Genomic DNA, 23819 nt, shown 5'->3' on the forward strand with positions numbered 1-23819 from the left:
CAGCTACAGTCAGTATATATATTGCAGTCAGCGGGGGATAGCCGGATCAGGGCAGTGGCCGCCGACGGCAGACGGGAGCAGGGGTCAGATAAAGAATATAGGATAGAAGGTTGATAAAATATAGAATAATATCATTCTGAGACTTCGTTTCTACAACGGAATCTACAGTTTCATGGTTTTTGCCACAGCAATTTTAGCAGCTAGTGTTTGAATCCTTCCGGATTTGTTTCTGCCTAAAACGTTGCGGGCAGATCTTATCTCCTGAAGAGCAGCCGGCGAAATCTAGGCGCATGGGAACTCTAGCGCCTACGGACCATCGATTTGCATTCGAAATTCTGACCAGCCTGTGTCCAGGTCGCATTTTAGCATCTACCCTGCGGAGGCAGATGCCCCCGTAATAACCCAATATGCCTACCTGTTCGTGAAATTTCGCCTCCGCAGGAAAACAGTTTTGAAGTGGACGAATAATCTTTGGAAGCTCGGTGGCGTTATTTACCGAAGCGCATAGATGAGTCGAATAGACAAGATTATGCACCAGTGAGAAACAGCTGTAGCTGCATATCTAGTATAGCAACCATAGAATTTCATTATTTCCGAAATATACCAGGTGAATTAAGAACGGACAAGAACCTCCATATCTGCATGCCTCCGGTCACCGGGCTTGCTTCCAGGAAAAAGTTCCTGAAGTTTATCCTGAGCCTGGCCTCACTTTTTGAAACGTTCCTACGCCTATGATGATGCATACGAGCAGGGTCAGATCCAGGATTTCGTCAAGGGGGGGGGGGCACGGGATATGGTGGGGCCCTCTGGAATTTTTGGGCCCCCTCTTAAAAAACGTCCTTGCATTTCGGTCATTAAATTTAAAGACAAATCGTACGCAATATATAGGTATATATACATATGCATATATATATATATATATATATATATATATATATATATATATATATGGACTTGGTTCCTAGCTCATGTATTTACGGCTAGCCAGCTGGACGACGTAATCAGCTGATGGCTGATGACAAATGCAGAATTTTTCCTTTGTGATAAAGGAGTACAACATATCCTAGCATTCAAAGGATGTTAAGAACGTGATGCACTAGTGTAATTGTCACACCCTCAATATCCAGTGGAAGTGACACATACGGCGCCGACGGCATGTAAAATTACGGTCGATCACTGCGCGTAAAAATCATCGGCGCATATTCTACTACTGCTCTAAGGCGAAGGCATCAAGGCCAATCAGGACGGAACCTGAGCGATCATGGGTGCCGCAGGAGACCAACAAAGTGGCTCCCGTCATCAAGTATAGGATCCTCAGAACAAGCAAAAAGAACCCAAGACCAACGTGGTGAGCCCCTAAATGATCGGTAGTGCCTCAGCAGGCTGACTTATATCGCCCCGGCCACAGCACAGGATCCTCTAAGCAGATGGTGATTATCCAAGACCATAAATTAATACCCTGTGCGAGCATGAGTGCACGGGCAGGTTAACAACACGAGCCTCGATAGGAGTGAAGAGTCCTCCGCAAATGAGACCAAAGGGAGAGAGCCCTCGATCAAAGTCAAGGGCCCCTGGGCATCGGGTGTCTCCGTGTCTTACCTTATAAGAGCGTTAGTAACGGCACAAGGCCCTCCAAGCAAGTGAAAACTGAGACTTATATGAAGGGCCCCTGAGCAACTGAGTGTGCCCTGGCATATGGGGCCCCGGAAAAAAGTGTTTAGAGCCTTTCGGACGAATGGGAAGAATCCGTAGAGGAAAACCCGATCGATCATCAGTGCTCAGGCGTAGAGGCAAATAACGTCCCAACAGCACATTGGGCCCTACGAGAAAATGCAAAGAGATTGAAGGCAACGTGAAAAGCTCCCTAGCGATCAGATTGATCCGGCCAGCTTGACATATAGGGTCAGGCAACCAACAGCGTAACGCCCTTAGACAGCACAGTTAGCGCCCAAATTTTCCCCAAGGAACACTTTCTCAATCAACGAAGAATGAGATTCTTTTACTTTTGAACTCTACTTTTGTCAGCTGGCTCTTGGCTGTCTGTATGCTCAAGGCATCCAATCTTGCACTGTTTTTGTTGCGAGAAAACTGCGTCCGTCCGGCCGGTTATGGCCCCTTCGGAACCTTTAGACCCCTCGGCGTGGTCCATGAGTCATGGCCCTGTGCCTCCTCCCCAACCTCCGCATCCGCCACCGACCCAAGCAGTTGAATAGATGGGGCTCGCTAAGAACATAGGGTCATCCATTCAAATAAGAGATACTCACAATACAAGGTGTACGGCCCCGAACGATCGAGTGTGCCCGAGCAGGTTAGGATTGAGTGTGCCCGAGCATGATGAGACCTTTAAAGGGTCGCATCGACCCCTATCAGAGTGAAGGTTAAGGCATTAAGACGAACTAACATTTGGGCGCCCCCCTGTACCACTCCACACTTTCAGAGGCATCCTCATGCCTGTGTTTACCTTACCAACATGACCCATGATTCAAGCTTAAATGTGTGTTAGACCAGATCTTAGTCACAACCTAGTCAGAATCAGGGCCAGTGGAAACCAGACCAGAAGCCCTCACCTCGGCGGACTTGAAGGGTGACGAACTAAAATTTGCTTAGCGTGCCCAGCATCGTAACAACATTTTGACTACTTCATGCAAGCATGAAAGATGACACCAAGATGAGCTCGGTTACGGTTTGAATAATGGCGCGCACCAAGCAGACGGCACGCAAGTCTACCGGCGGCAAGGCGCCGCGCGAGCAGCTGGCCACTAAGGCAGCTCGCAAGAGCGCGCCGGCCACCGGCGGCGTCAAGAAGCCTCACCGCTACCGCCCGGGCACAGTGGCCCTTCGCGAAATCCGTCGCTACCAGAAGAGCACGGAGCTGCTCATTCGCAAGCTGCCGTTCCAGCGGCTGGTGCGCGAGATTGCGCAAGACTTCAAGACGGACCTGCGCTTCCAGAGCAGCGCTGTCATGGCTGTGCAGGAGGCCAGCGAGGCGTACCTGGTCGGTCTGTTCGAGGACACGAACCTGTGCGCCATCCACGCCAAGCGGGTGACCATCACTGCCCAAGGACATCCAGCTGGCGCGTCACATTCGTGGCGAGCGTGCTTAAAAGCGCTGAGAGTGAAATCGTCAACTTGCGTATTTGCTTGTGTATTTGCTACTACCACCAAGATCTGCACCAATGGCGGCTCCAGCTAGCCTCACGGCTACGCCTTCAACGTTCACCACTGCGCCGCCCTACTCGTCGTGGCGTCAGATGCGTAAAGCATCGCATCCCGACGACGGTCGAGTATCGGTGGGACGCTTTAGCGCCATCCATTTTCGGGGCTGATTGCTACGGCAGGTGAGTTGTTACACATTCCTTAGCGGATGCCGACTTCCATGGCCACCGTCCTGATGGTCAGAAAACTTTTCTAATCTGGAAGCTTTGGAACACGTTTTCTTGGTGTGGAATTTTTATATTTTTTAAAATAAATACGCTTGCCGAACGATAAAACAGCTGATTGGAGACGGTCGCAGCACAAGTGCCATAAATCTGGTGCTGTTTTGCATGTTGCGTTCAAATTTCGTGTCTGGTTGTTTAAATTGAGCAAGTGTGATGAAAAAGCGGTTTTATAAAATTGCTTTCAAAGGATGCTGAATTTACCTTAAATCTTGCAAAACTTTCCTTGTGTTTTGGGACCTTGAGGGCTGATGGAGCGTGGCGCATGAGAGCCAGTTCCGATATTGTGTCGAGAGTGGTGGGTACGCTCCGTGGGTCCCGTGGCCATTGGGAACTGCCGGAGGAGTCACTGCAGGAGCCGTTGGTTCTTTTGGAGTTGCGTGCAAGACTAGGAAGACTCCCATTTGTTTGCGTACTGCGAGATTTGCAACTCATAATTGTGGTGGGCGGAGAAAGTTGAAACCAGCCAGGCAGGTCAGTCATGTTCTTTGTCTCGTCACCTGTGCCCAGTTATTGGGAGGAGGAGGAGGTTGAATGAATGAATGTTTATCTACCCATGGGACATTTCACTGCTTCCATTATTCCAGCACTGCCAGCTGCAATTTTAGCCATGCAAAGAGGGCTACTTGCTGCGAGTTAGCTTTCTGTCCTGCATACCCATAGACTATTTGGCACAATACAAAGTGGCCCTAGGATGCTCTTCTGAAGAAACCAATGGAACATGTCCATCTCCCCAGGGATGTCACTTCCTAAAATCGGTTGAGGCAGGGAGTCAGGCAAAAACATGACCTAAACTACAGCCAAAGCCCGAGTTTGTGATAAACCAAAGCCCCCAATTTTGTCTGCTTGAACTTACACTTTTGGTGTTGAAATTATGATTTTTTGTATGCTTAAAATGTATACCACAAAAACATGTGCTATAAATGCTTTTGTATACTCATGTTGCACATTTCAGTGGGGCTTTTGACTGGGATTATCATTTTAAATATCATTCCATGCAATGTAAGCTTTGCCTTTTTAAGACTTAAAGTGTATGTTCCACATTTGCTTGGTGTGTGAACCAAAATTGCCATTTTGAAGGTTGTATTGCAGTTAACAGCCCTCCTCTTCTTAGGACTGAGATCCTTCAAGGTTCTGAGTTATATGCCTGCTAAGATGTGTACTTTTTTAGGGAGACTATTTTAAGTTCACCCAGCCATCCATGATACCATAATGTCATTCAAATCCTGCCTTTCCATTAACCATGCAGCAATCTAGGCCAGGAGAAATATAATTGCCCATGATTGAATAATTTATATCTGGCATTCATGAGCACAATTTCCAGATAGTATCATCAATTGACTCTCAACCAATATTGTGCACAAGGTACAGTGACACAATCAAGCAGTGACATGTTGAGGAGCATATTCACCTAACAGAGAAACCGGTTTGTGTAGAGTAGTCTTTTCCACCCAAAAGTATACCAGTGGTTACAAGTGAGCTTGTTTCATCATATCTGATGCCTGCTTCAAGATGTTCAAATGTGGAGCATTCACTTTAAAACCCCCCGTGTCTGAGCTTGACGCTCGCGAATATGTGCAGACTATTTCAAGGTCACCCAGGTATGCATGGTACCATAGAAAATTCATGCGATGGTTTTCACCTCATTGGCCATGTAGAGCTCTGAGTCACAAAAAATATTGTCATCGAATTGTTCACGTGTTCATGTCTGGCATACGTGAACACAATTTCTGGCTTCAGTGGACTTCAGTTGGCCCTCAGTCAATGTGATGCGTTTTATGCATTCTTGGAACACGAATCTCGTCTTGTGCCATATAATACAGGACCTTGGTGTCCGCTGGACTGGGGTCCGGTGCCGGCCTTGTGATGTTGAGCTGATTTTGCTTTTGATCTAAGCCTCGCGTTGTAAGTACGAAAGTGCCTAGCTGAGGCTTGGTTTTTCTTTATACAAAGTTCAAACGGAGCCATTGGCTTCAGATTCGGCTTCGCAGTTCCAAGCTTTAAAATCGCCGGCTTCACATTCTACTTCGGCTTCATATCATTGTCGTGACATGACAGGATACGGTTTAGAAGCCAGAAACTTGGCTTTGTTCTCATGCCTGGTTGTTACATAGATAAGTACCTTAGCTTGCACCTCATGACCATAGACCACGGCTCGTGGGACGCATGCGTGCTCTCTATGCAACGAGTTGCGGTCGGTTACCAGTGAGAAGTTCTATTGCGCTTTCTTACATCATTAATGGAATGTGGGGGTTGAGACCTGTCGTGACGGAACCGGAACGGACGTTTGAATTTGTTCCACGTCAAACATTGATACAAAGCCGGGCAGCTAATCGTCAAGAGAAAAATGTTTGAAGCACTTCCTTAGTAAGCGGAATCATCAAGTGTACAGTGACGGTCGGAAATAGTTTCTCCGGTTGGTGCGAAGTCTTAAGTGGGCTCACTCAACGACCAGTGCCAGATCTGGCACAATTTGTTACCTGCGAAATAGACGATCTGCCTTAATGCGAAACAGCGTGAAATGTGTACCGGTGATACAAAAGTATACCAAATCTTCTATAGTAGAGATGGCGCAGGTGCACTACAAGAATACCTTGGCACTTTCATCAACGTTGAGATAAATGACTCTTCAAGTTTGATGCTTCCAAATGTAAGATCATGCACTATAGGTCTACAAACCCTAAGTTTGAATGGCACATTGAACAGGCGGACAAAAAATAAATCAATGAAGGGGGCCATCTTGGAAACATGGCTGGATATCTTGTGGGCGTGAGAACGAGTCCGGATCCCCCGGACCCCGGAAAACCTAAAATGTGTGTGTATGTGGGTGGGGGGTCCGAGGTCCAAAGTTGATAAGTCCGGCGACTCGGTTGGCCCTTCCTGGCCACCAGTGGGCATTCTGGTAATGTAAGAGCCCTACCAAGTGGACCTCGGGATGATCGAAGGACGCTTTGATCGCTCAGGGGTCGCGTTGACTGCTTGGGGCTCTGTGTATCGAGGGTATAATAAGGAGGCGCTGTTCTGGGTCTGAATAAGAACGAGCCCCCATGGGGCGTGAGGCGGGAAAGTGGTTAGCTCTGAAGCCGACAGCCTGTTCGATGGCGGGGTGAGCTGGGGATGGGCTCGTGTCGTGCCGGCCGTGCCGTGCGGCAGTTGTGGCAGAGCTGGTGCGGCCGGCCGACCCTCAGCTGGCTCAGCTCGCCACGCCAGCGTCCCGGCCCCGGCAGCCCTGCGCACCGGCAGGTGACCGGTCAGCGTCGACCGCACTCCTGGGGCGTGGGTGGTGACCGCGCCAGGCTGTGGTCATACGGGCCCGGGAGCCGCACTTTGGCTCCACCAGCCGATGGCGGCAGGCCCGTCGAAAAGAGACTAGACGGGGGATGGGGCAGACACAATTTTGCGCTACTGCTTTCCACGCAACGCCGTGGGGTCAATGTTAAGTTTTCAATGTATTTGGCGGCTGTCTTGTTTGCTTTTCTGTCCCCTACCTCCACCGTTGATGCTGCCAGGTTATCCTCGAAGCGAGGGCTGGTCACTTCCGACGGGGTGGCGTCCCCGATAAGGCCAGTGAGATCATGTTTCTTGCCACGTGTGTCGCCCGATGCACGTCTGGCGGAAGGTGGTGCTGCCCTAGTCAAAACACTAGGAGTGCGCGCAGCATTTTCTTTTCCTGGCCGACCGGTCTACGGCACAGACCAGGTGCCGGCGCATGCGCTGTCAGCGCGGGGCACGGACCGGGGCCGGACCCGGGGGCAGCACAGCCGCCGTGTCCGGCGCCGGCCGCCCGCCCGCCGTGTCCAGCGCAGGCCGCATCCCGGGCCGACAGGGACCGAAATCCGGCGCGTGATAGGGGCCTCAGTCCGGCGTGTGAGGCGCCTGTTGTATGCGGGCCCCGAGCGGCTTAGCATGACGCTAATGACAGCCCTGCACGCGCCTGCTGAGGACCGGACCGGGTTGGCTGGCGTGGAGGCTTTCTACCGTTCTGTCGCTCCGCTGGGGGCCGGTGAGACCGAGGTCGGACCGAGTCGGCTGCGTAGAGGCCCCTGCCGCCCTGATGCTCCGCTGGAGGCCGGTGAAACCGAGGTCGGACCGAGTGGGCTGCGTAGAGGCCTCTGCCGCCCTGTTGGTCCGCTGGAGGGGGGGGGGGGGGGGCGGTGGGACTGAGGACCGGACCGGGTCGACCTGCGTGGAGGCGTCGGCCGCTCCGTCGCTCCACTGGGGGCCGGTAGGACTAAGGTCACACCGGGTCGGCTGGCACGGAGGCCTCTGCCACTCTGTCACTCCTCTGGGGGCCGGTGGAGCTGAGGGCCGGACCAGGTTGGCATATGTGGAGGCCTCTGCCGCTCCGTCGCTCTACTGGGGGGCGTTGGGACCGATGTCGGACCCGCCGGGGTCCAGTCGGACCGGGCTCCGTCTCCGAGCAGGCAGAGGCAGGGCAGCGCTCGGCACGTGCCGAGAGCGGAGCGCTCTGGTGCATCGCTGTCGGCGCACTCGAAAGCGGTGCGGACACGGGACCTTGGGCACGGACAAACGGGTGCTGCTCGTCTCGATGGAGGAGACGAGTGCACTGCGCAGTGGCACTCGTGGACGCATCGATCGCTGTCCGCCTCCGGCGCCACGTGATCGAGTTCCGAACTTTTCAAACTCCATTCTGATGCAGGGCTCTTTGTTCGAGGACATCGTGCCGACCTCAAGTATGGCCTCTGACTTGGGCGCTTGAAAAATCTTGGCCTACGCCGGTAGTAAGATCAATTGAGCTTCTTCACTGTGTCTTCAGCGAAGTCTAGCTTTGCACTGCGCACTTCCTTTGTTACCATTTACGGCCACAAGACCTTGCGATGGAATGCTAATGACCAGGTCCCTGTTCGTGTATTCATGGGTTCCCTTGTTGCTGACAGGTGACAGCGCAGATGTCATGGCCTGATAAATGAACCCTCTGGTAAATGAACCGCAATTATTGCACGTAGATCGTTACCTGGTTTGTGTTAAGAACGGAAGTGTCGTGAAAGCCCTGCTGTTTTGGTTGCTCGCCGTCGTCTTCCTCGCGTGTTTTTTCTGGGGCGGTGTATTTTATGGCGTCGGTAAACATGGCGTGTTTGGGCACTATCGGGCGCCGCCGCTGCCGGCGGAACTAGCGAGCGTCTCAACGGCCAATCTGCAGGCGGACCCCGTCCTCTGGCGCGTGAAGATAGTGCGGCGCCGGCGTCGTTTGGCGCTCGCCTCTGCGTCTCCGGGGCGGCGGCTGAAGAGTGGGCAGCCTCGGGTGACACGGCCGGGCGCGCGGCCGCTCGTTACCAGAGACGCGGCGCCGGGCCCGCCGATGTCGGCTAATTGCGGGAGGCGCGCCGCGAGTGCGGACGGTACTCGCGGCGGGCATTGATCGCGCGCGCGCGCCGCCGGGCCGGCCGGCGCCGAGCTCGTCGGCGCCGCTCGGTGCGCCTGCACTGGACCACAAGGCCGGCAGCGCGCGCTCACCGGCGCGCCTGCGTGCCGGCTGGCCAGCTGACAGGCCGTCAACGGCGCGGCGTCACAAAGATCTCGGCCGCGGCCGGGGTCGATCAGGCGAGCGGCGCCGCCAAATCTTGTCGGCGGAGCGGGCTGCTGTGCGTCTGTTGGTGACGGCTGGGTGGCGCCGGCAGCTGGCGGCTGCCTCCGCACAGTGGCCACACATGGCCGCGGCGCCAACATCTCCTAGGCACGGGTGAGATCCACCTGCCGTGCGACGCGTGAAAGTGGGACAGCTGTTTGTACAAGACGTGATCTTCTGATACGTCGACGATATTTTCATCGACACATTTCACTTATGCGATAATGTTTCACTCTTGTACCAGTTGTTGATGCTGCAGTTGTGAAAGACGATTTATCAGTGCTATGGGATAAAACCGCCCAAATGTAGGTTCTCCTTTCAAGTTTCATTACGCTATTGCGACCATCTCTACCCTTTAAGAGACCTTTCTGAAGCCTGCAATACATATGCAAACCGAAATACAATGTAATGCATATAAATCAATCCGCAAATTATATTGCGTATGTGTACAAGTACATGTCATAGTCGCTTGGCAATACGTGTCCCAATGACCATGGTGTTGCCAGCCGCAAACATTGGAAAAAGGGGATAAAGTGTGTTGTCATTATTTCGGCTATGACTCGCTCAGAACAGCGTGTCCTTTTCTGCAGGTGTCGTGAATATATTGTCCCGTGAGGGGCTGCAGAAATAATTTTCTCTCTTTCAAATTGCTGAGATGATGCCGCTCAGGACTGATCAGAACGCTTCCATCACTTCGAAATCGCTCAGACATTTATGCGGCTGTCGCCAGACCACCTAGACTGACTAGAGTACTACCGTATGCGACGGTTGACGGTCTTGCTCCGAATAACTTTGTGAAGTGGCTTCACAGTATCTGCGGTGCGTAGCCTCGTCACGGAAAGACCTATGCGCGAATGCTGTGCTCAGGTATGTGTGCTGAATGTCGTGCCGCCTCTTGGCATTGTCTTGTTTGTGGATGACTGTCCATCAGCACGGACAGGCAATCTCTCGTTTGGTGAACTGTTTGCGGTCGGGCTTTGCTGCTGCACACACATTCCGAACCAGTTGTTTCACGGTTGAGTGCATCGTGGACCAAACGTGTATTATAATGGGTCTGTCCTTGTCGATACAGTTCCTGTTCCGTCCGCCGTCTTTGTTTTGCGACTTTGGGAGGTGAGGCTGCAATGACTGTCAGACCATTGCTTAAGATTCTATCGAGCCTTCGCGTCTTGAAGGGGATGTTCCACAATTTGGCCATATTGAAGCAAGCATGAGATATGATGACATACACTTACTTATAACTTTTGGTGCACTGTTAACTGGAAAGGACTGCTCTAAACAACACAAGTTAGCTGTTTAGTAAATATGCTCATCAATATGTCATTGTTTAATCACGTCATGAGACGTCTGTATGACATTGAGGTGCTGCTAAACTAGCTTTGCGAAATTGCCTCACTAACACTTGCTTGTAGCACCTCAAACTCATGGAAAAATGTCAATTTCAGTGCTGAAGGTGTTCGCTGAGCCAAATAACGTTGTGCTTGTGTTTTTTTTGCCCCTTCTCCTGGGGTTCTTGCATATGGATCCGGGCAGGCTGCTGTCCCGTCTGTGCCGTCACCTCTCAGAGGCTGTTTTGGCCGGTGGGCTGGCCGCGTCGCCGTCTCTCCTCAGAGGCTGCTCTGGCCGGTGGACTGGCCGTGTCGCCGTCTCTCAGAGACTGCTCTGGCCGGTGGGCTGGCCGTGCCGTCGCCTCTCAGAGGCTGCTCTGGCTGATAGTCAGGCCGTGCCGCCGCCTCTCAGAGGCTGCTCTGGCCGATGGACTGGCCGTGTCGCCGTCTTTCAAAAGCTGCTCTGGCCGGTGGGCTGGCTGTGCCGTCGCCTCTCAGAGGCTGCTCTGGCTGATAGTCAGGCCGTGCCGCCGCCTCTCAGAGGCTGCTCTGGCCGGTGGGCTGGCTGTGCTGTCGCCTCTCAGAGGCTGCTCTGGCCAATAGTCAGGCCGTGCCGCCGCCTCTCAGAGGCTGTTCTGGCCGGTGGACAGGCCGTGCCGTCGCCTCTCAGAGGCTGCTCTGGCCGGTGGGCTGGCCGAGCGCCCGCTGCATGGGGCCGTTTACTGTGCCGTGGTCTACTGACTCCCGGGTGTGTTTGTGAACGTTTGAGTGCGCGCATGCATGTGTGTTGCGTACCGGGGCGCGTCTGCGGACTGGCTGTGACCTTTGCTGTTACTTCCAGGCGAGCGAATAATGAGGTGACTGAAGAGGACGCCATGTATGACCAAGGCGGCCCGTCGGGACGACCGGGCGCTGCGGCCGCCTCGTTTGCCGACACGGGCGCCGATACCCCACTCCGCCAGGAGGAGAGGTACGTGGTCAGAGCACCGCCGCCTTGTGCCCAGACACCTCGAGCTGACAGGGGAGGTACGTGACAGGGTACCACTCTCCAGCCTCGCGAACCTCCGTAGCGTGCTGGCGCGTGACGCCTGGCTGTGATAGGGGAGGCACTTGCTAGGACAGGACGACGCTTGGAGGATCTTGGAATTCTGTAATCGCTGCCTGCACATGGGCATGAATATATTGGCGCCATATGACCATTGCGGTCGGCGCACCCTAAAGCCAAGCCATGATCATCAGGAGCAAAAACAACGTCATCCGGCTGGCTAGCCGGAAGAGCGTTGCAGTTAGTTCTCACATGCCAACACGGGCATAATATGAATGCCGCTCTCCACCAAGAGCGAAGGCTTTGTGGGACGTATCTGGCTCAGCGCGCTTTCAGCTGAGCTGTGGCATCGATCCTATGTCTCGCGCCCGGACGTCATCCGTCGTCAGGCACGTCCGCGGCCGTCTCCGGCCGTGCTGCCGTCCGCTGCTCGCGCGGACGTGCTGGCCGCTGCCGGCCGCCGCGGCCACAGGCTCGCCGGCGCCTCACCGGGCGCACGGCCCGTTCCCGGCGGCCGATCAAGGACGCGGCAGCGCTCTGCGTCGCCGGTCCGGGCCCGGGCGCGGCCGGAACGTGCGGGTGTGGCGGGCGTGACGCCCCGGCGCCGCGGCCGCCTGGGGGTCGCCGCCGGCGGGCCTTGGCGGCGCTGTGGCCACGCCCGGTGCCATGCAGACAGCTCAGTCGGCCGCAAACGGTCGACCGCTGACTCAGCGTCGTGTCGGCTCTGTCTGAAGGTAGACGCATCAGAAACAGACCCACGGGCCAGGGAAAAAGCGTCGATGGACCGTTCACGTTGACCCTGACTGCCATCCGTCCGGCCAGTAAAAAGCGCGGTCCGACCAGTCGGCGAAGAATGCCCCGTGCTGATCGATCCTTTTAGTGGCGTGGCAGCCAGAGGCCTGGCCCCGTGGCGACTGGCGCTCTTTTTATACATGCCGAGCACGCCCGTGATGACTGATCACTGGATGCGCAAGTAGGTTATTTAGCAGTGAGAAAATGCTATTTGTTTACCTGCAGCGAGCAGAAGGCAGATTCCGTTAAGCAGCATTTCAACCCAGCAAATAACGATTAACTGTAATGTTGTCACCTTTGCTTTGTGTCCGACCGTAACGTCGTGGACTTAAACGAAATGGCGTGTGAAAAATCACTAGGGTGGGAAAAGTATGAATGCATCTCTCACGAGAAAAAAGAGCACCACTGTTATCTCGCCAACTACAGATCGAAACTGTGGGAAATATTACAACTTTCATAACAAACTTAGTTAGCAGAAAGTTACCGAATGAACAAGGAGAGTATGCTGTAACTTTCAACTTACTCAACCTAATCAGTTTTCGGGTAGGCCCAACGTCTTAAGCCGCTTGTTCATCCGAAGAGCATCTGAGAGATGATTGCGACGGCGTTAGGCAATGTCTCAGCCTTTTAGGTTTGAGTTGCATGCATGCCAGTTGAAGTGGCCAGAAGGCACTGTATGCTGATGGACTATATTGATTTTGTCGTCGCGGAGGGAACTTCGTCTTGGCGGCTTTGTTGGCGGAGTTATTTTTATGCGAAGACGGCTGCATCGCAACGACCTGATGTGACTGTAAAAGTTTATCGCCACTTCAATGAAGTGGGTCTTTCCTGCAAGACTCGCCCAGCTCCACCTCAGCCGTACGCTGCAGGTCGTAGTCACGTGGCGTCGTGCGTTTGTGCTGCTGTGGTTCCCGGTGTCGCAGCGTTTGCAGGGGAAAGCATCCTGCTGTCCGGCGTGGCCCGGTGCGGTCAATTGTCGTCACGCAGGGCTGGCGTCTGGGCGTGCCGTTGTGATGGGTGTGCGTTGCAGCAGGGGTGGTGCCGCCTGCCGCGCTGTGGCTGATGGCCACGGTGTCTCGGTCTGCCTGGCTACCACAGTGTCTCGGTCTGCCTGGCTACCACAGTGTTTCGGTCTGCCTGGCTACCACAGTGTCCCCGTCTGCCTGGCTACCACATGGTCTCGGTCAGCCGGGCTTCCACGGTGTCTCGGGCTGCCTGGCTACCACAGTGTCTCGGTCTGCCTGGCTACCACAGTGTCTCGGTCTGCCTGGCTACCACAGTGTCCCGGTCTGCCTGGCTACCACAGTGTCTCGGTCTGCCTGGCTGCCACATGGTCTCGGTCGGCGTGGCTTCCACGGTGTCTCGGTCTGTCTGGCTACCACAGTGTCTCGGTCTGCCTGGCTACCACATGGTCTCGGTCGGCCTGGCTTCCACGGTGTCTCGGTTTGTCTGGCTACCACAGTGTCTCGGTCTGCCTGGTTGCCATCCTCCAAGCACCCAGTTCGTGTTTGGAACACGATTTCGCGCTCTGTATAGCATACTTCTACTTTTTATTGAAGTCTACCTATGCTTTCTGGAATGGAGTGTTCCTCATTTATATGGCGTTTTGAACTGAAATAGCCATCTTGAAGATTATCTGGTGTGGTCCACGACCCTTCTTTAACACGCGCCCGGGTGGCCGGCTGGATACCCTTCGCTCGGGGGGGGGGGGGGCAATTTGATCCCCTTAAGATCTCGGGAACAAAGAGAGTTAGACACACCAAATTTACCGAGTGTGTTGACCTGTATGTGAATTCACTTAGGTCAAAGTTTCAGGTTCCTAGGTCATGACCTTCTGGTCAAATGAGGTCAAACAAGGTGGTCAAATTCCAGGTTGGTCTCCAAAGTGCCCCCAGAACCTAGATAACCGCTTTTAAGCAAAAGATCACATGCTCAGCTAAAGTCATTGACCTTGTTTGACCTTTTGAAGGTCATGATGACCAAATCATACAAGCTGCTCTGAGTTTTGCATTTAAATTAGCGACAGCATTACGCTAGGCAGTATGTGCCGAAAAACGAAACGTTGACCTGGGTCATTTTAGGTCGATGACCTATTCTGACCTGTAGGAAGTCCACGGAAGAAGATGTATAATGCGGTTCCTGCTATCAGTTAATTCGAAATGAGCACCAGAAAGTACCCCATACAGCAAGCCCTAGAGTAATGAAACAGGTTGGTTTTGACCTTGGTCTGATCTTCATACCTGACCTTAAGTCAATGTAATTTGCTCATTCAACTGTTGTGTTGCCTAAGAAAGCATCTCCAAGATGTGTGGCTTCGTCTAACGCTCCGTTGTTGCATCAGAATGAACGATTCCCTAGAAATTGACTTCGCTGAAACCATGGTCTGACTTTGACCTGCCATAGGTCAGCGACCTTACAAGGTACATCTGTATTTTTGTACTAAGCGATCTGCTATTCAATTGTCTAGAGCTATGCAAAATTTGACGTGACTACGCCGCGCCCTTCGGAAACCGTTCCGGCAAGACCTTCGGGGGGTGAATTTAACTCCCCACCAAAGCGCGTGTTAGTCTGAAGCCCTTCTAGCTCCTGAGCTACACACCCTTAAACATTTGCAGGCTATTTCGGGAACTTATTTCAAGGTCACCCAGGCATCCATAGTACCATAATAACGGCGTTCAAATCCTGCCATTCCATTGGCCACGCGGTGAACAAGGTCAAGAAAATATAATTGTCGAGTCTTTCATATCTGACGTTGATGATCACGATTTCCAGACATGACGGCCGTCAATCGGCTTTCAATCAGCATTGTGCAAGATGCGGTGACGTAAGCAAACAACGGCGTTTTGAGAGCATATTCATAGCTTGTGTTTGATAGATTGTGTTGTCTAGATAATTCTTTTCAACTTAAAGGTATACTTATAGTCATAAGTGAGCTGATGTCATCACAGCTGATGCCTGCTCCAGTAGCTTCAAGTGTGGAACGTTCTTTTTAAGGCAAAACACTTAATGTTAGTTGATAGAAGGTGTGTGTCAGCACTGACACTGCAAAGCGTGGGTCCATATTACTGTGGTTATTCTTATGGTATTGCACTGTGAATACGGAGCCGTGTTGACCGCGACATGGAGAGACTGGCCCATCTGTTGGACCAGGCCGAGTTTGGCAGCGTGAGCGGTGTGGCGCTTGTGGGACGCGTGCGTTGGCTGACCGCGCCGCCCGCTCTCCGAACGTCTCACGAGTTCAGCCGGCCCGCTCTGCCCGGCCGTCCTCATTGCCTCTCCGTGCCCGATAATGGCATACTTGGGTTGCACACGGCCGTGACCCGGCCCTGCTCGGTGATGTCGGTGTCGGCGCCAGGGCCGGCTCGCCTCCTGGACTTTCCCTGTGTCGCAAGACGAGCGCGGTGCGCCGCCGCACAGCGGCCGCCCTGGCTTTCCAGTGCCTGCGTCGAGCCAGAGTCAGAGCCCGCCTGCCGTGGCTCTGGTCTGGCTCTGCTCTCGGCCGTCTCCGTCGGACAGTGTTGCCAGCCGACGACCGACCGTCAGCGTGGACAGAGATTCATCAGCTCAGTGGCTTGCTATCCCCAGAAATGAGATGTTTTTTACCCCGCTCGAACGAAAGTTGGGTCGTCTGTGTTTTTTTGTGATCGGTTAAAAGCCTTGACGTATTGCTGTTCGCGGTTCGTTATAGGCGTCGGACGGTGGCCAATTATAAATAAGTGGTACCATATAAATCGGCCGGCACTGCTAATGGTGAAGTGTTGTCGATAACCTTGGCCAAAGAAAAACAGTATTTCGTACCGCGGCGATGGGCCATTGTTCACCTTCAGTAGATGCCGAGACTAATCAAGCCCCACTTCGAAGCCAAGGCCAGCGGATACGCATTTTTAAAACGTGGAGCCGAATCCGTTGTCAGTTGCTTTGATCTGTCTACACATGAAGCAGGATCTAAAGCCAGCGGCTACCAACCTAGGAATCGCGAACCCAAAACCAACCCATCATTTTAAGAGTACGAGGCTGAAGGTGAATCGAATCTGGTGTGCATCGTTGTGTTGCGAAACCATAGCAATTTTGCGTCTGACTGCCTGAGGTTATAGAATATCTTCAGGGTTTTACAGTGATTGAGACAAGGTGCATTACGGAGGGAATTTTTACCCACGATCACCTTCGCCTGGTGTAGTGCGCATTCAAAGTGTCGGACAGTTAGTGCTGCGGCCGTCAGGTGTGCCGAGATTGATAGACTGTTTGTTGGCTTTGAGCCGTGTATGCGGCGCAGCCTCGGGAAGCTGTGTGGTATGTGGTGGTCATAGTGCGAGCAAGACTATTGTTGTGAAGCAAAGCCGCAGCGGCAGTTAAGAAAGCGCGGCTTTGGGCCATGTATGCGGCACAGCCTCGGGAAGCTGTGTGGTATGTTGGTGGTCATAGGGCGAGCAAGACTATTGTTGTGAAGCAAAGCCGCAGCGGCAGTTAAAAATATTCAAGGCCGAAACCGAAGTCAGCTGTTTAGAGGGACAGAAAGCCATAGTCAAAGCCAGCTGTTGAAAGTGGTTCAAAACTGAATCGGAACCAAAGTCGTAGGACGAAAACTGCGTCTTCGCGAAGCCAAAGACGGCGTTGACGACATTCATGGTGCTAGTGACGTGATGCTGTTGAATTTGGGTAACCGTGACAGTCTGTCTCTGGGAGAGTTGTGGGTCGCCCTCCAATGTCGTAGTCAACATGGCACGTTGCGTAACGCACGTCAACTGCCTATGCCACCATTGGATGACACTTGCAGTATACGCATTAGGTGTACTGCCTCGCTAAAAATCAGTACTCGACACCGAGTCGCCAAGTTTCACATGCACAGGTAAGCGATATGCCACACATATATGTCGTTGGCCTACGTTGAATGCATACTACCCATTGGCATGCTATCCTCAAGGTAGATACAGTCAAGCTTGATTGCAGTTGTACCAAATGCACCAGTGGACGCTGCTAGCCGTGCGGATAAACCGATGCACTGCAGGCATGTGCCTCATGGGCATCGGCGTCGGCACCGAGCCACCCGTGCGAGCTCACTGTCGGCACCAAGCCACCCGTGCGAGCTGACTCTCGGCACCAAGCCACCCGTGCGAGCTGACTGTCGGCACCAAGCCACGCGTGCGAGCTGACTCTCGGCACCAAGCCACGCGTGCGAGCTGACTCTCGGCACCAAGCCACGCGTGCGAGCTGACTCTCGGCACCAAGCCTCGCGTGCGAGCTCACTGTCGGCACCAAGCCAGCCGTGCGAGCTGACTCTCGGCACCAAGCCTCGCGTGCGAGCTCACTGTCGGCACCAAGCCATCCGTGCGAGCTGACTCTCGTCACCAAGCCACCCGTGCAGTCGTCGTTATCGCCTCTCACGAAACTTACATCTCTCACGCCCGACGTCAACAAGCTATTGTTGTTCCCAAGTGAACTACGAGCGGCCTATTGTCCGCCACGCAACTCTGAAATGCTCCGACGATGGGAACGCTCAGACTGAGGGCTCCGAATAGAGCCGTTTTCGCTGAGTCGTTGATAAGCCGAGCCGTTCTCGGGGTCGGGACATGCAGGCCTTCCGCTTGCATTGCTGTGATCTGGACCGTCGGCAGTCACCGTGGCGGGAGGTCCAGCTGTGGATGGGTCGGCGTCGCCGCCAGTCTTCCCCGTCACGACACTGGGTCACGGCAGTCAGTCGGGCCGGCGAGCGGCGGCGCCAGGTCACGCGTCGTACCGCTGAATCTGCTGGAGTGGGTGTGACTTACTCTCACTCCGCCCAGCTGGGCGGCACTGGATCACGCTGGGTGCCCGCTCGGCTGGGCAGGGCTGGGCCACGCTGCGTGCCCGCCCAGCTGGACAGTACTGGATCACGCTGGGTGCCCGCCCAGCTGGGCACTGCCGGGCCACACTGGGTGCCCGCCCAGCTGGGCAGTGCTGGGCCACGCTGGGTGCCCGCCCAGCTGGGCTGTGCTTGGTGACGCGGAATGCCCGCTCAGCTGTGGCTGCTGGTGCCCGGTCGCACTCGGCGTAGGTTTGCGGGCGCGGTCGAGCTGATGATATCGGTGGCGCGGCGTCATTAAACCTTGAGCGGCGGGCGGGACTGGGCGCCGAGCCGGCGCCGCCCCGTCCTCTCGCCGCGCCTGGCACCGTTACTCGGTGACTCACACGACCGACTCCACGCTCGAGTGAGTCGGCTCGTGCCGGTGCGCCTGTCGCCGCGTCTCCCCCGGCAGCGCCACCGCCGCCCAGTACCGGCCGGCGCCGGCCCGTCCTCGGCATCTTCTGGACTCGACCGTCTCGGCGCCCTCCCTCTCTCCCTGCGGGCTCTCCTTGTGAACCGGTCGCCGCCCACGGCGGCCCTGACGGCGGCCGCCCGCGCGACTGACGTAGCGGCGCTGGTCACGGTGTTGAATCAGGCCGCTGCTGCATCCGAACTTGCACGGCTCCGACCGCTACAGAAACACGCGCTGTTTGCGCTGGCTGTCGCCGTCTTCAGAGTGTTGACTGAGGCTGGAGGACGTCCGAGCGTGGGACACACGCTGCGCAGTCACACTGTCTGCTTCTCTCGGATGGGGGAAGTTTGACTGAAGTGCACGGGAGCGTGTGCCCGGGACCGAGTTGAATTGCGCTCCGTCTTTTGTGTCACGACCAAGCGTTGTGCAACGCGAGCCTTGCGGCGGCGATTTGATCGACGTGTGTACTGCCCGTTAGCCTTACCCGCTGCACCTCTCTTTGTCCCCGACCAGGGCTCAGAGGTGCCGCACGGTGTCGCATTGACACCATAGTAACCGGGTTCACATCCAACTAACTGGTGTCGGTGATGAGGTCTGCTGCTTAGAGCCTGGACGGCCATGAACTTCGCAAGAGCTGAGTTTGGAATGGAAATGGGTCGTGACTTTGAAGAATGTTGCACAGGCTTTCATTCTCAGTGTTAAGCTTCCCAAAGCCAATTTAAAGCATGAAGCGTTGATAAAATTGCATAAATGAGCATGTATCGTGGTCTATATTCACACACGGTGTCGGACGAACGATTGCTGTGACGGGCATGGTCTATATCCATTGACACTTGTCCTACTAAAGACCCGGTCCTACATGACCCGACCAGGGGTTTGTTCGCAGCGACCCCGATGACAAAAAATGTGTGTCGTCATCGCCATTCATACCGTCTTACCCCATGTATCCAATTTGCCTCCTTTTGGTGTTGGCAGTGACCCGAGCGACAGTGCTGTCGCGTGGTACATGAATCTCTGTTGGACGCGCATAATTTTTGTCGTGACTTGGTCGAAGGAAGACGAAAATATCGCGACGTATTTATTTATGAGCAAGTCAGTTTGCGCGCCCACGACCGACGGCGGGCGAAGGAAAGGTATGTCAGGTTACAGGCAACACAATTTGCATTGATGTTCACGGACGTTTTTGAACGTGAGGACGAAAATGCTACGAAAAGTACGACAATGCGTACAGAAAGCGTGTCGCTCTGCGCACAAGTCTAGCAAACGTTTTATGTGAAGTGACGTGGAATAAAATATCTTCGATGCGCTGCAGATTCACCCGGGACTATCGGCAGGTTTTCGTGCGCCTTTGCTACGAGACACGGAATGGCGGGGTCCCACAGAGACGTAACGAGCATGACAGTTGCGGAACACACAAGCTTCTCACCAAACCTTATCGAGTACACTGCATTGTTTTGGTGAAATGTCGCGCTGCCAGCCATTGTCCATTTGTCCAGCCACAGATGTTTTCGAAGCGAAATCCTCTGTGTTATTAGCAAAGTAATGCCGCAGAGCCGCACATTTCATCATGTTGAGCAGCCGGCCCTAAGCTCTATGCGGGACCTGAGCCTCTGCGCTGCGGAGGGGACTGGTGTATACGGGACGGCGTAGCCGCCGCGCTGGGGGACGGCTCCAGCCGGGTTGGTGGCCCTCCCGCCGGGCTTCGGCGCCTCGCGTGCTCGTGCGGCTCCGTGCTTGCTGGGACGGCACCCCACGTGCAAAGTCAACATCCGCCGGCGCCACCTGCAGTGACTGGGCCCGCCGACGGCGTCAGCACGCGACCGGTCGACCGCTGACCGCCGCCGTCGGCTCCCGCGCCGGGCTGATCTGGCGCTCCGGCCGGCCACCGGCCGTACGCGGCGGGCGACAAACGCCGACGACGGCCGAGCGTTGCGCCGTGTCACGGCCCGAGACGAGAGGACCGCGCCATCCCGCCGCCGACAGCGGCCCGCTCACGTCCCGGCAGCGGGAGCTGAGGACCAGGCCGAGCGCCGCGGGCGGCCGCGCGCGCCGCGTCGCGGGGGCGGCTCGGCGGTCGGGCCGCGCCGTGGGCTCGCCGCGGGAGATCGGCCGTGCATTGATCGTCGGCGGCCCGCCGGCGCCTCTGCACGGCCACCCGAAATAGACGGCTGATATTGGCGCTCAGCTGTCACGGTCAGCGTGACCGTTGACACGGCCCGATTGGAGCACCACCTCTGGAGTGGCTTGTGCCCGGGTGTTGGTATGACCGCTGACAGACCCGGGGTGGCTTGTGCCCGGGTGTTGGTATGACCGCTGACAGACCCGGAGTGGCCTGTGTCCCGTGTTTGGTGTGGACTTGCCTGACCTGGTCAGGGGACTTGTGGCCTGTTTTTCATGTGTTGGTATGACCGGCTGGCGGATCCGTATGGGCCGTGGCCGGGTTTGGTGTGACTGTGACCTGGTCAGACTGGCCCCGTTTTTCATGTGTTTGGTATGACCGCTGACAGATCCGGAGTGGCCTGTGTCCGGGTTGGTGTGACGGCTTTGACCCTGGTCAAGTTGCCTGTATTCATGTGTTGGTATGACCCGCTGGCGGATCCCGGAGTGGCTTGTCCGGGTTTGGTGTGACGGCTGACATGGTCAGACTGGCCTGGTTCATGTGTTGTGTATGACCGCTGAACAGATCCGGATGGCCTGTGTCCGGGTTGGTGTGACTGCTGACCTGGTCAGACTGGCCTGTTTTCATGTGTTGGTATGACCGCTGGCGGATCCGGAGTGGGCTGTGTCCGGGTTTGGTGTGACTGCTGACCTGGTCAGACTGGCCTGTTTTCATGTGTTGGTATGACCGCTGACGGATCCGGAGTGGCCTGTGTCCGAGTTTGGTGTGACTGCTGACGGGGTCAGAGTGGCCTGTATTCATGTGTTGGTATGACCGCTGGCGGATCCGGAGTGGGCTGTGTCCGGGTTTGGTGTGACTGCTGACCTGGTCAGACTGGCCTGTTTTCATGTGTTGGTATGACCGCTGACGGATCCGGAGTGGGCTGTGTCCGGGTTTGGTGTGACTGCTGACTGGTCAGAGTGGCCTGTATTCATGTGTTGGTATGACCGCTGACGGATCCGGAGTGGCCTGTGTCCGGGTTTGGTGTGACTGCTGACGGAGCCGGGGTGGCCTGTGTCCCGGCGTGTCTGTGTACACTGGTAGGCCTGGAGTTGTTTCGGTGTTGGCGTGCCTACTGGCGGGCCCGGAGTGGGCCAGTCCTGCGGCCTGGCGTCGCCCCATCCAGCCGGCCTGTCTCTGCCTCGGCGGGGGCGGTGGTGATGGCGCCCACTCGACGCCACGGTTCCGGCTGTGCCGCTGGTTCCGTTTGCTCAGTGGCGGACGCCAAGGACGATGTTGGCTGCCAGCCAACGGCTTGTTTCGGTAATGGTTGCATGGTAGCCACTTAATGACGGGATGTCGACTACTGCTGTCTGGCGCCGTCTTTGTGGGCTCAATATACTGACCGCCCCCCTCACTGCTGGCTGGGGAACATAACGCGAAAGAACACCGTACTTTCAGAAGTCGGTTCTAATGCCTTGTTGCATGGACTCGAGGCCGAGGGTTTGGCACTGTACCGTCGAACGTGCTGACATTTGCACAGCGGTGTGCCAAAGATATATCGGTGTTATGTCGTTGCGTAGCGATGTCGATTTCTATATTTTCTTGTAGCCCCCCCCCCCCCTCCAATGTTGGTTTGGGTGTTCCTATTGATGGTCTGAGTCTCCCGATATATGTTTTACTATGTTACTTAAGCCACCTTCCTTTGACCGTCATGCGGGACAGATGTGTAGATAGGTGAATGTCTCGGGGAGATCAGTTTATCGAGCCCCCTGCTCAGCCCCGTCCGCAATCACTCCGCACATGTGGACACCGCTGTCCTTGTGTGCTCTGTTTAGGGTGTATGCCTGGAATGACTCTGATTTACATCACGCGCCTGTCGGCGTTCCGTCGCCTCATGGACGGACGTGCTGCTGGGCCCAGTAAACGCCAGCTCGGTGCTATCTGGGCGCGGTCGTCAGCGATATTCGGGGCTGGTCAGCTGATACAGCGTCAGCCGAGGGCCACATCTGGCCAGCCACGGCCTTTGACCTCGGGACCGAGCCGACTCGGTTCCACGAGGCGGCCTGCACCGTGGGTGGCGGCGACACAGGCACCCGACTCGGCCGACCGACGGCTCACTCGTGTACGCCTACGTTTTAATCCAGCAGACTTGCGCTTCCTTTCCCTGCAACGGAATCGATCCTGATTCCTGTCCACAACACTTGCTGTTGATTCTCACTCGGATTCCGAAGAAGGCAGCGCAATTTGAACCCGATGCAGACTCAAGAAGATACGCATCGATTTGCAGTCAATTCCGTTGACGGCAGATAGGGAAGGAAGCTGTTTTTTATGGCTAAAGAGCAGCATCGATAGGACGTGGAATTTGATAATGCAGCAATATTATTGTGCTTCATTGCTCGCACAAGTAGATGTAAGAGCGAGCGAATGCTGACATTTGGCGTTATGTCTCCACTTCCGTCGGCTGTTCGACTGTTTTGCCAATGCGGCTGACGAACCTCTGATTAACCCCGATTAAAAAAGAGTGCCATCTGCTTTGATCCAACTAAAATGTGGTAACTCCGGAGTCAGTTTTGCTTTCACCCGGAGACAAGTAGTGAGTTTCAAGGCTCACTGTTCGGCACGTTGTATGGTGGTCGTCTTGTGAGCGGTTGCACACACGTCACGTGGGAATGTCGTGCTGTGCGGCAATGCAGGCGGCCTCACAGTTTGTACCGTGGTCGTGTGAGGGGGACATACGTCAAGCGTGAAGCACGCCCTGCCGCTCCCTGGGGAGGGGCTGGGGGACACGCCGCTCGCTGGACCTGGACAATGACCGACGGTGGATTATACCGCATAATGTCGCATATCGTCGCATACCGTCGCATATCACGCGTACAGTATCGCAGGATTGGTGTGCATGTGCCTGATAGGAAGCTTTTGGTCTCGTCACCAATGTGGAACGGGCGCAGGGTGCGATTTGTCCACCCCGGTGGGGGAGAGGGCCAAGGTCCCGAGTCACCCGGGACCTTTATGTGATCTCTTACCAGTAGCTTCAGTCCCATCGCTTCAACGGTTTGACCCCAAATCATGGTGCGCTCACCTTGCCTTGGGACCAGTGTGGACGGGCCAGACCATGGGTACGCCCGCCTCGCACTTAGGACCAGTCTGGACGGGCCAGACCATGGGTGCGCCCACCTCGCCCTTAGGACCAGTCTGGACAGGCCAGACCATGGGTGCGCCCGCTTGCCCTTAGGACCAGTCTGGACGGACCAGACCATGGGTGCGCCCGCCTCGCCCTTAGGACCAGTCTGGACGGG

General features: G+C 55.2%; 1 protein-coding gene and 1 pseudogene across 5 annotated transcripts in view; both read left to right on the plus strand.

Moving 5' to 3' along the window:
- The first annotated feature begins 2692 nt into the window (after positions 1-2692).
- Positions 2693-3104, plus strand: LOC119101067 (histone H3-like; annotated as a pseudogene).
- Positions 3105-3559: 455 nt separating this feature from the next.
- Positions 3560-23819, plus strand: part of LOC119100713 (solute carrier organic anion transporter family member 3A1) — a 46209-nt gene continuing 25949 nt past the window's right edge. For 3 of the 5 annotated variants that reach the window (XM_037223799.1, XM_037223800.1, XM_037223801.1), the window contains exons 1-2: positions 8990-9138; positions 11194-11322. In XM_037223799.1, coding sequence (XP_037079694.1) covers positions 9107-9138; positions 11194-11322 — 161 coding nt within the window. In that variant the 5' untranslated portion in view covers positions 8990-9106. Of the gene's footprint in view, positions 3912-8989; positions 9139-9519; positions 9892-11193; positions 11323-23819 lie in introns of those variants that run through there. The other 2 variants (XM_037223802.1, XM_037223803.1) reach the window with 2 other exon arrangements.

Source organism: Pollicipes pollicipes, unplaced genomic scaffold (genome assembly GCF_011947565.3).
Source record: "Pollicipes pollicipes isolate AB1234 unplaced genomic scaffold, Ppol_2.1 Scaffold_4881;HRSCAF=5763_pilon_pilon_pilon, whole genome shotgun sequence".
Lineage (NCBI taxonomy): Eukaryota > Metazoa > Arthropoda > Thecostraca > Pollicipedomorpha > Pollicipedidae > Pollicipes > Pollicipes pollicipes.